The sequence below is a fragment of the Malaclemys terrapin genome, chromosome 8 (genome assembly GCF_027887155.1).
Source record: "Malaclemys terrapin pileata isolate rMalTer1 chromosome 8, rMalTer1.hap1, whole genome shotgun sequence".
In the NCBI taxonomy this organism is placed as follows: Eukaryota; Metazoa; Chordata; order Testudines; family Emydidae; genus Malaclemys; species Malaclemys terrapin.
Window position 1 is genome coordinate 17,862,884 of NC_071512.1, and position 12,465 is coordinate 17,875,348.

The window sequence follows — 12,465 nt, forward strand, 5'->3', positions numbered from 1 at the left end:
ACATGGAACAACAATCCATTAAAGACTGCACAGCAAATATCAACACATTCCACAGGGATTTACCATTTTCCGCCGCACCTTCTTTCACACTCCTCATATGCCTGTAATGTCCTCCCTCCACCTACAGTGCACACACCTCAAAATCCACCTGCTCCCACAATCCCATGGGGAACGATCTTCCAAGTCCCTTTAAGTAACTTTTAAAAAGTAAACCTAAAAAAAGCTTGAAAAAAAAAAAACATGACTATATGCCACCCAGGCGACCAATTTGCTTATGATGTATATCCCTCACTCTCCTAACTCGGTGTTTCTCCAAGCATCCTGTCTATCCCAGCCACATAGATTTTAAGCTATTTGAGACTGGGACGAGGGATATTTTCAGAACACCTTAGTGACTGCAGAGTCTGAGTCCCATTGTCAAATCACTTCGAAAATGAGATTTAGGCACTTTTGAAAACGTTACCCAATGTCTTTGTTCACTATGTAAAGCAACACGCATAAACCTATTACATTAAGTATGCCTGGATTTTCGCCACATGTTTTAATCTTGTGTAACAAGACTCTCCTTCAAGCAGACGTGAAGCAGCAGTATCTTAGGTCATTCTTTTTTTAAGGTTCAAATTCCACAATTAAATATTCGCTCTGCAACTTTCACTGGCAGCGGTGACCATTGCACCTCTGCATCCAATGGCAGACTTGGACCCTGATGTGAAGAAAATGCATACTTCACTCCAATTTGGTTTACCCTCAGAATACCAACATTTGTTCATTTCCAACCATATGTGAAATGTAACCATGGTATTACAGATGAGGGTGGAAAAACACAACTTTACAATCTATCAATTATGATAGTGACTTGTCAGGGCCGAGTAGAACAATTGTTCATGCACAATAACAATTACAGGATCAGTTCTAGCTGTTCAGCAAAGCAGGGTCTTCTGCTTTTAAGCCAGATTTCCTTACACTGTATTACTTACAAGAGAGAAGAATTGATTGCATTTCAGCAAATTTCCTGCAAAGTTGCTGAATACCATACCCACCAAGTACCAGAACTGATGCTTCTAAACCTCCTTGCATAATAAGGCAGAATTAGTCTGACAATAGGCAATATTTTCTCAAAAACGTTATTGCGGGGGAGGGGAATATTTTACTAATCTATACATGTGAAAAAGATTAAAAGTAATGGAATGCTGGCCAGTCTTTATTTTAAAAATGTCAAAAGTTATAGGTCACATTGTGGATTCAATCATGTGCCAAAACCCATTTTTACTGAACACTGTAATCCCCTGTCGAGTTATAAGAGCATAATAAAGCAAGTTAAAACTATTTCTCCTTGCATTCAAATACCTCAGTGCCAAGCTAACTTTTGTTTCATGGACAGAAAAATAGAGAGCAGATGAGAACTGCAACAAGTGTCAACAAAAGCAGATCACCTGGTAGTGCTTGCGCAAAACTGATAGGGTGGTATATTGCCAAAGTGGGTAGTTCTTTGCCACGTAGATGGTGCAATGGGATGGCTTCTGGGGCAGCTCCTTACTACCCTTCTAAAGAAAGAAGAGGGAAAATATGTATCATCTCAGAAGAGTCCCTGAATCTGTTAACTTTCACATACACTTTTGGAGAAGGGACTTAGCGTATTTCACCTTTCCTTTCGGGGGTGCCATGTAGTTCTTGAGACGCAGTCGGAGATCATGGGCTGTTTCCATGAGGTATTGAGAAGATCGGATCAATACTTCATCCACTGGGCCTGCTACTGGCCATGAAGCTTTCATGATGGAGTCAGGCTGTCAACAAAGAAAATGACAGGCATTGGGATTAATGGACAAGAAATTCTGGTGACTTCTCTATCTATTGTATTTTAATTGGAAACTGAGCAATCAGGAGATACATGAAGAGTTTACATTTCGCAGTACACCAACTCACTAACCCTATAATTCAGCTGTGAAGTACAGAAATATACTCCTAATTAGCATGCATTTGTGAAAGTGCATTCATGCCCACACACACATGCTCATGTTTATACCATTACATAATTTTTCATATGCAAACTTGAAATTTACTTCTGTGGTTGTTAAATTACCTACACAAGGGTGGATATTGGCTATATGACTAAGTGAATGAACTCCACATTGTTATTTGGGTTAACTTTAGGTCACCTCATAACAATGAGGCATATGACTACATTAAAATTTTGTATGTTAACACAACATCCTTGCAAACATAGCCGCATATACAAGGTTCACATTGTCATACTCCCTTGCTGTATGACATGCATTTACACAATTCCTCTATCTATATATGGAAGACATCCAGGTATTAAGCACAAACCTGATCTAAGACCCACTGAAATCAATACAAGTCTTTCTATTGAGTTCAACAGGCTTTGGATAAAGCCTTCATCTACAGATTATCAACTACAATTACATTTCTCACACCAATATTAATTTTATAGCAAATACGGCACTTTACACACACACACACACACACACACACACACACACACCCTCTGTAGCTCATAGGGCTAGCAGGGCGAAAACATGATTCACTGCCTTGCCTTTATTATATTCAGTAGTAATGCAAGGAACCTACAGGCTTGCATTCTGTAAGACATTGTCTTCAGCAGTTAGCACGAGGCTCGAGGTCTATGAACTTTGGCATAGATAAACGGCCCAACAGTAACCCCTATGTTTTGGGAAACTAGAAGTAGAGTGTAAGGGGGGATTTTGTCCATAATGACATCAGCCAACCACAGAAACATGAGCTAGCACCAGGTTTTGGAAAGAACATTCTAACACAAGAGTGCCATGGCAATGAATTGACATATATGATAATGAGTTGAAAGCATTAATATACTAACCTATAGAAGAAGGATACCTCAACGTTAGTATGGGGAGGAAATACAAATAAGGAAGAGGGGAGAAACCCCTACTGAATATGCATTAGATATGGTAGCATCAGCATAGCATATTATAAAACTGGCATCCCTGCTGTGGGCAGGAGAAGAGAGAGAGAGATGTAGTTCTTGGGAGGTGACAGAATGATGGCCACTGGTGCAGATGAGGAAGGTGATGATTACGAGGAAGATAATGGCTAAGATTTCCGGTTGTTCTGCAAGGAATGGTGTAAGTATGGATGTTCAGTTGTACTTTCTGTATTATCTCTATCTACCTTACTGAGTTAAAGTGTTTGTGACTGTGCTAAATGTATTAATAAACTATTTGTAAATATAGAAGAGTTCCTATAGTCTGAGTTGCAACTGTGTACATCGGGCTTCACAACTATATAGTAATTTTAACAATACTGAGTCTGATCTTGGGACAATAACCTGTCAACCCGCAAAGTGGTAACTGGGAATTCTTATACATAATCTATAGATCAGGCTACATCTTGAACACTCCAGCATCAAATTTCTCACCTATTAAGTTCACATAACAAAAGTATCACAAATATACACTTCATATATACACCTCTACCTCGATATAACGCTACCTGATATAACACAAATTCAGATATAACGCGGTAAAGCAGTGCTCCGGGGCGGCGGGGCTGCGCACTCCGGTGGATCAAAGCAAGTTCAATATAACGTGGTTTCACCTATAACGCGGGAAGATTTTTTGGCTCCCGAGGACAGCGTTATATCGAGGTAGAGGTGTATCTCATATATTGATAGAGGCCTAAAATTTTAAACACTAACAACCAAAACTGGGGCAGTCCCTTCAACTCAAATAGATTGATGATGCTGTCAAAGTTCAATTATTCATGACGCATATTAATTTTTCTCTTGCCCCAGACTTTGGGCTGACGAAGCATGCATGCTTACTGTGACTAACCTGAGCCAAAAGTAGAGTCTCAAAGAAGCATTCTTGAGTTATATAATAGTACCTTTCCCAACAGTGTCCACACATGTTCGCAGAGATGAGGGCAGACTGGAGCCAGCAGCAGGGTCTGAGCTTCAATAAACTGGAAGACCAAGTCCCTGTGCATTCCTTCTACGGCTAGTTCTCGGTACTTATCTTTTGCCGCCTGAAACACAGCCAGCACAGCCACCATTAAACATTCCGGCTGTCATGGAGAAACATTTCTTAAAAAGCCAATTTCTTTGCTTTAATATGTCTTTAAAATGTAAACTACTTAGAATCCGATAATGGATTATTAAAAGGACTATATTTTCTTAAACAGCTGGGAATGGAAGAGTACGAACTTCTGCCAATTGGACATAGTAGTTTTACATTATTATGGCTCTTAAAAAAAAGACATCTATCGACACAGACATAAAAGTCAAAGATAACTGTAATTGTATATTAGGTGCTATCATTCTGAATGGCCCGTATAAAAGATGCCATTAAGTACTAAGAAAAAAGGCAATAAATATGATCTATCACAAGTCAATCACGTAAAGCAGTCTCTACAAGATATTATTAAGTGAAATCAGATGGTTCTGCAGACACTTTAGAGAAATGCTGACACCTTATGAAACATTTTGAAAAACATTCCATTTCCAAATAGTTCTGCTGATGTATTTTCTGTATTTCTCATGTATATTATTCTTGTTTAAAAAAAGCTGAGGCAAGGAAACACTTAACCATTTGTGCTTTTTCTGCTGCATATTGCTCACCTAAGATCATAGGGCTCTATTTGCAATATCACAGCTGCTTCCTGTAGAAGTACTATGCCACAAACAGACCACCATGACCTCAGATCCTTACTTAATTTAGTTATTCCTGTTTCTTAGCACAATACGGACCCTGATTCAACTGTATAATTAAATAGGAATCAGAGACATCAGTATCAAAAGAAAAAGCCACATGACGTAACAAATGTCAGTATTTGGTTTCTTGCCCCCTGAAGAGTAGGCCTCCTACCTGAAATTCAAAGAAGCCTGTTTTCAGAGCTTCCTTGAACATCATCTTCTCATAATTTTGATCTGTCTTTGTTATGCCTGCATTCATTTCGCTAGGAAGAAAAAAAGAGAAGAGAAAACATTAGCATCACGCAGTCCAACTTACATAATAATGGCAATAATAATTAAAGATAATGGTAATGAGACATTATAAATGACCCTGATCTGGCAGGATCACACAATAGTCTGACATTTGTTTGTTTTAAAACATTCATTATTCTGTAGAAATAGCTTCATAAAACAAACAAATGTGAAAATTAGACTCACAATAAGAAGCTAAAAACTACAAAGCTATTTATTCTGAGAGGTACCTGGCAAAAACTCTGTCATTGAAGGTGCTGGGAGGCCCACTTCTTAAACTGTCCCTATTTGCAATCATTTCCTTCACCCACTCCACCCAGGTGTAGAGACGGAGAATACCAGCATCTGCCATGGCTTCCACGAAGTTGGCATCCTCAACTGTATCGCCAGCATCAGCCAGTGCCAGACGCATGCCTAGAGGAATGAGAGACAGGATTAACTAACATGTCTGGCTCCACAGCCAGCTAGTAAATGCGGTTGCCTGAATCCTAACTGGTCTTTTATGCAGAGGGCCAGCAAAATGCAGACAGAACACTCACCTATGAAGGACAAGCGTGTGTTGCATGTGGTCAATGTGAGTGAAAGCAGTGCCTCAAAAGGGATCTGGTTGATTGGAGTGAGGAGGGCAGCGTACCGCCTTGTTACAGGAGTGAGGGGGACAAAAACCATTGTGTCCCAAGAGGCAGGAATGATCTTGGGTGGGGACATGTCCAAAAAGAGAGGGGTAGGAGGGAGCAAAGTAATGAGAGTCTAGCACAGCAGCACAATTCTGCACTTTTCTCATTCACTATCTGGGCCCTGGGCCTCAGCAGGGGACGTGCGACAGGAAAGGATGCCGAAAGGAGGTGCCAAAGAACCTTGCAGTTGATGGGAAAAAAAGATCCTTCCTACGGACCCAGAGTCCCTGATAACTAATGCCAGGATTAACATGTACTCTGCATTCCTACAGATACAAGAGCTCAGTGACTATTCACAGACAAGAGCAGCCGATAACCATTGTACTTTTTGCAATTCAAATATCAAAGCTGCAAATAACCCATTACTCTTTGGAAGATGGCACGACACACCCAAAAATTTAGCATCACTAAAACAAATGCAAGTTAACGGGCACTTACCATCTGCAGAAAACTTGTCAACAGCTTGGCTCAGGGTGAGGAAGTTGCCTGTAGACTTAGACATCTGAAAGAGAAGACAGACAAGAGAAATTCTGACACGTTCATGCTGCTCAGTCTGATAAACAAAGGGGGAAAGATGCAAATAAAACAAGCTGTCCCCACCTAAGAGGGTAGGATTGTGCATTATTGATAACCAAGATAGATGAGAGAGATTCCTGTGGCTTGCTCAGGACTTAGCTCTCTGCATTACCATGCAAGACACCCAAACTCAGTCCCTGATTCAGTCTCCTGTTTTCCATAATGGGCTTCTGTCAACATTGTTTGCACAGGTGGTGTTTCTACACTGGCAGGACTCCTCCATCTATCAGCATATGTTGCATCTACACTAGGGGGCTACACCCGCATAGGTTCTGTAGTGTAGGCACAGCCTCAGTCTACACTGCAAACAGATGTGCCTGAAGCACATATAGACATGCTGAACTATCTTTAATCTAGCTAGCTCGAACAGCAGCAATGAAGCCAGGGCAGCAGCAAAGCCAGGGCAGCAGCACAGGCTAGCCACCTGAGTACATACCTAGGGACCTGGGTGGAGATGGACAGTCCTTGATACGGCCTGTACTGCTACTGTTAATCAAGTTTGCTAGACCAAAGTTAGCTCAAGTATTTCTACATGTGCTGCAGTCACAATTCTGACAGAAGTGTAGGCATTCCCTATGTCATTTAGGCATTTTTGACAATTATACCCTGAGGCTAAAGCACATTTAATTCACTTTGACAAAACACACTCAGTAAAGCAAATTTTGTCTGCATGAACTTTCCCCTTTTCCCCCCATTTTCACTTCAAAATGAAATGCACCTTTAAAGTACTGTAATTAAGATTCTGACATAAGAAACACTCCCATAAAGGCAGGTAATCCTGAAACTCTGGGAGAATTAAGCAGATACCTCAGGTAAACTTACAAAGCATTATCGGATCAGGTATGCTGATGATCTATGCCAGGGGTCAGCAATCTTTCAGAAGTGGTGTGCTGAGTCTTCATTATTCACTCTAATTTAAGGTTTTGCGTGCCGGTAATACATTTTAACGTTTTTAGAAGGTCTCTTTCTATAAGTCTATAATATATAACTAAACTCTTGTTGTATGTAAAGTAAATGAGGTTTTTAAAATGTTTAAGAAGTTTCATTTAAAAATTAAACTAAAATGCAGAGCCCCCCTGACAAGTGGCCAAGACCCGGGCAGTGTGAGTGCCACTGAAAATCAGGATGCGTGCCACCTTTGGCACACATGCCATAGGTTGCCTACCCCTGATCTATGCAGAACCATTCAATGGTCAGACACTATAGTAGAAAACCTAGACAGATGGAATGGAAGAAAAGCAGGCTCCTACTTTGGAAGATGGGTAACTGAGGCATTTAAAGGAAGGAAGTAATCAGCATGCTAAATGCTGCCCTGATTGATCTGCAGGAAGATATTTTTGAAGGGGGCCCAGGAGTTTCTAGCTGTCTTGACCATCACAAGAATATCACAGATGAAAAACTGCTGTACCTTCTCAGAATTCAGGAGGAGATGTCCATTTGCTCTCACAGCTACAGGCCATTTGTCTCTGCATTTGAAGACACAAAATATGGAGTATTTTTATTTTAAAAAGCAATTACATTTTTTCTTCAATAAAGAACAAAAGTCTAGTGATTTCAGTTAGGAATGGGCATGTTTTTAAGTGGAACCTTCAAAACAGGCACCTACTGGGGATCTTGAGGATTAATGTTGTCACTTTGAAGACAACAGAGCTACACTACATGTGCTAAGCCTTATTGCTACTACAATTCAAAACATGCACTACAGAGCTTTAAAAAAAACACACTATACTTCACTTACCCCCACACATTCTCCTCTCTTCAATTACATTTTTATTTTAAATTTAGTGCCAATGAAATTAGGGACCAGTAGCAATGGATAAAGCCAGTTGTTTCACACACCTTTGCTGATAGAAGAAGCTTATGAGCTCTAAGGATGCTTGAGAGAGGAAATTTGCCCCATTCCTGCTATGATCTTGATCAGCAGCTCCCAAACTTTATTGGTTCACATATCACTTTCTTAAGGAATTGTTGAGAAGTGAATGGATGGAACATTAAGCTCACATGCCACAATATGGGAACCACTGGTCTTGATGGTATATACGCATACTTGCAAAGCAGCCCACTAATAAACACACATGCTATTACCCAGTCCCAAATACAGAACATCCTGTCAAGAGCCATTGATGGAGATACCAAGGCCGGAGCGTTCGTAGTTTTATCTCCACGCTTGCTTGACATTGCTTCCAAACTTACCTTTGATCTGGCCACATGGCTACGTGGTTGTAGAGATAATATGATAGATGGTTTGGGACAAGATCCTTGCCAGAGACTCTTAGATCCACAGGATACCAAAATTCAAACTCCTCCTTGAGTTTGTCTAACTTTTGCTTTGGAATCTGTGTCTTGGGAAATGGAGCAGTCCTGAAGAATATGTAATCCCAGACTTCTTTGGACATCTGATGCGCCCTGCGTAGAAATATTAACGTCTTAATAAAGCGCACACACACACACACACACAGAGTTAGTTTTTCTTTAAAAATCAGGATGTTTTTAACAAAATCTGATTCTGAGGCCTATCACTACATAATTCAAAAATTAGCACTTTACTAATTCAAAGTGATCTACAAACAATAACTAATGAATTCTCACAACAGTCCCTATGAGCTAGTTACTCTTATTGCTATTTTACAGGTGATGAAAGTGAGACACAGAGGGTACATCTACACTTTAAAAAAAAAAAAAAAACACCCCACTGCAGCAGCAAGCGTCGGAGTCCAGGTCAGCTGACTCAGGTTCATACTATGGGACTGAAAATAGCAGCATAGACATTCCTGCTCAGACTGGAGTTTAATCTCTGACACCTGATGAGGGAAGAGTCATCTGACTCACGCTCTGAGACTCAGTGCTGTGGAGAGGTTTTTTTGTTTGTTTTTTGTTTTTTGTTTTTTTACAGTGCAGATGTACCCAGAGAGGACCTACCCTTGGACACAGACAACTGAGTCGATGTCAGAGCAAGGCTCAGAACTCAGGATGTCCTGTCTCAGCCATACCCCTCTCTATTTGACAGTGTCCTTTGACTCCTGAAAAGTGAGGGGGATACAAACACTTTAATGCCCTGGAAACTTGATTTTATATCTCTTCCCCATTCCTGTCTGGGCATCCTTTGTGTCCTAAATACTATCCTGAAAACCCAGAACCAGAATTTAAGTCTTCCCCAAGCCTCTATGCCACGGGTCATTCACAGGTCATGCTACCATCCCTCCGGTGGAAGACAAGATTAAATCTCCTTCACGTGTGTCGGCCCTTCCCCTTAACTGTCACGGAGAGGGCAGGAAGAGAAGAGGGAGGGAATTACTTGTTCAACAACACAAGGCAACCTCCCACTTCAGAGAGTGAGTATTTCGTCCCCATAGCAAGCACCCCCAGACTCTTCCAACACAGGCCAAGAGACAGAATCCCCACACAATTAACATTTTCTCACGATGAAAGGCATATACTATAAAACATTAGAGGCAGGACGACAGTAGTTTTAGAACAAACGTGCTATGCTGAAGTGCAGTCTTAGAGATCACATACAAAGCCAAGGCTCCAGTCACCTGCAGTCATTCAAGATCCCATGGCACTTATTGTATGGGGGATTTCATCCCCCATTTCTTGTGGGGATTTCATTGAAGTTTATTAGACTCTACCTGCTCTTATTTCCCCAAAGTTTTTAAAATTTCTAGTTCTGGTGGATTATTGCTGAAAGGCTTTCAGTTACTGTCCTACCCTACAGGTTAGAGATGTGTGCTGTTACTCAACTGCTATGTTTCATGCCAAAGATCGCTACACTATAGCAAAGGGTGAAGTGATCCCTAAACATCCCTTATTTACCACACAATAGTGTTAATCTCTGCAAAAAGTGCTTTGCAAACCTTGGATGTTTAGATGTTCTATATTAGGCAAAGCACACAATTTACAGGTGCATCTAAAATTCAATGCAATTCAGATTGCTCACTTCAAACCTTGTTTCCAGACATACCTAGTGCAAAAAATATCTTCTGTATGTAATTAGAGGTGTTCTTTGAGCCAGATGAAATTCCTGCCAGGCTTCTTAAGAATAGTTTTTGTTGCAGGTACCTTATGTTGGAATTCCTTTCCAGATTAACTAAAGCATCAAACGAGGCTCCAAAGCAGATGTGTACAGGAGTGACAGAACTGAGAGGCCAGAAAGGCTAGAGCCCCTGCAGTGGAAATATTGTGAGGGCTCTGCCCCCCCTTAAACTTGCACATGGGAGGTGTGAGAATGAGACCCAGAGGGACTGAAGCAGCTGCCACAAGGCCCAGGATCAGGCTTGGGGAGCAGGACCCAAAAAGGCCACTGCGAGGCCCAGGAACAGGTAGAAACCCCAAGGACCCTCCTTTTCAGCCATGAATGGGCTCAGCTCCCCTCCCCCCACCAGCAGCGTCTGAATACCTCTCCTCACTCCCCTCCAATCCCTCCGTCCAACATTTGAAGGAAGCTTTCACCCCTTCCTCTATTCTCTCCTGAACACATGAAACGCTAAACTAAAGCCCCAGCATCAAAAGGGGAGAGTAGCAGTGGCAGGAAACTTGGCTGTTCTTGTCCTGAAGAGAAGACTGAACACAAACTATCAGTCTGAGATGCCATCCAATCTGAGAGGTCATGGAGCAGACCAGGCAAACATCCGAGCACAACTGCTTTTCACAGGACACTTACCAAATGAGCCAGACCCCAAAAGTGAAACCTATCCTTGGTATGTCAAACATCCTTCAGATTCGAGAGAGGAGAAAAAGCTAGAAGCCTTCCAAATAAATATTGGCTGCAGCATAGTAAAAATCCCCGTTTCTTAGAAAACCGCCAGCTTCTAGTGTGGGTTCATTTGTGATTGAGAGCAAGACCTATCCTTGTCCACTCTGTCCCCAGAAGCAGGCATGTAGAAGGGGACCAGCTGCAATTTGCTGAGGTTGTAAGAAGTTACAAAGCAGATTTTTAGCAGCTTCCACAGAAGTACTTGCAGGAGCCACAATGAAACCAGTCAATCAGTTACCAAAATATCATGCAGTTTCCATTTGAAGGCAGCAAGTGCTGAGCAAAGAAGGTTACTTGCAAACAGACCTCCTTCAGCTGCCCTTGGAGGGACTCCCTTCTGTCCTTCCCAATTCCTCCAATACTACCAGTCTAAAAGCTTTGCTAAATCGGGGCTCTGCCTTTATCTATGCTACTATTTATATATAATGCTCTAAGCACAAATCTGAAGAGTCGGCCTACAAGTTATGCCTTTGGAAAGAGCCAGTGCGGAAATACATTGAAACATACCATTCCCCACCAACCTGTATCCCTTACCTGATGCCAAGTGGAGAATCTCCTTGTCCACGCAGATTATCTCCTTGCAGCAGATGAGCGACTGTGTAGAAGGCCATGTAGATAGTGGAATCGGAGAGAGATTCTATCAGCCACTGCTCATCCCAAGGCAAACGAGTACCTACAAGAAGACCCAAAAAAGATGGTCATTACCAGGCACAGGCCAGAATTTCCATTTGCAGAATTCACAACAGATGATGGGATTTTCAAAAGTGCCCGAGTGACTCAGGAGCACAAGCCCCACTGACTTCCAGTTGGACTTGCGCTTTTAAATCACTTCAGTGCTTCTGAAACTCTCACTCAGGAGAATGGGCCAGTTGCAGCTGGTTTTTTGTTCTTGAACATCTTGGCAGACAGAGGGAATCCTTTCAGGGGACTGTCCTTAGCTTTCCTAATGCAACTGTCAGCTCACTTCTAAATTCAACAAACTGAAGTGCCTGTTCACCTTATCGTTTGCTCTGCATGTTTCATAGAAAGAGATTATCCTGGCCTGCTGCCATACTGAGTCAGGTGGTATTGTATCAGGATCCTATTCTGTGAACTAATAAGGATTGGGTCTGGATGGGAGACCTGCGAGGAAAACCCCCAGGCGCTGCAGGAAATGGTACTGGTTCCTTCCATGTCATCTCTGAACAAATGGGCCATGCATGGTGATGGGGGGGGAGCTTTATTGCTGGTGGTATTTCCATACAAAAAAATAAAACAGCTCCTAATTAACTCAGGTCATGTGGAAGGTGTCATCTTTTTGATGTCCCGGGTCAAATTCTAATTGGGGTAATTCTGTTCTGCCTACCTAATTCCTCCCACTAACCTCTCAATTAGATATTGGATTAGATTTAAAATGATCAGTATGTCTAGTGATTTTACATCTATTTGAAAGGTTAGTGCAGGGGAATTAGGTCCTCTCCAGGTGAGGGTGGAGCAGC

At 41.7% G+C, this 12,465-nt stretch overlaps 1 protein-coding gene across 3 annotated transcripts in view; it reads right to left on the bottom strand.

Moving 5' to 3' along the window:
- The window catches only part of LARS1 (leucyl-tRNA synthetase 1), a 54,462-nt gene that overhangs the window by 14,787 nt on the left and 27,210 nt on the right, over positions 1-12,465 (bottom strand). For all 3 annotated transcript variants that reach the window (XR_008445886.1, XM_054036758.1, XM_054036759.1), the window contains exons 19-27: positions 11,522-11,660; positions 8,428-8,640; positions 7,643-7,700; positions 6,097-6,160; positions 5,212-5,395; positions 4,863-4,953; positions 3,883-4,023; positions 1,644-1,784; positions 1,434-1,544 (exon numbers count right to left, since the gene is read on the bottom strand). Coding sequence is in view for 2 of the 3 variants with exons in the window: in XM_054036758.1 (XP_053892733.1) it covers positions 1,434-1,544; positions 1,644-1,784; positions 3,883-4,023; positions 4,863-4,953; positions 5,212-5,395; positions 6,097-6,160; positions 7,643-7,700; positions 8,428-8,640; positions 11,522-11,660 (1,142 nt within the window). In the remaining variant the exon portion in view is untranslated. The remainder of the gene's footprint in view (positions 1-1,433; positions 1,545-1,643; positions 1,785-3,882; positions 4,024-4,862; positions 4,954-5,211; positions 5,396-6,096; positions 6,161-7,642; positions 7,701-8,427; positions 8,641-11,521; positions 11,661-12,465) is intronic.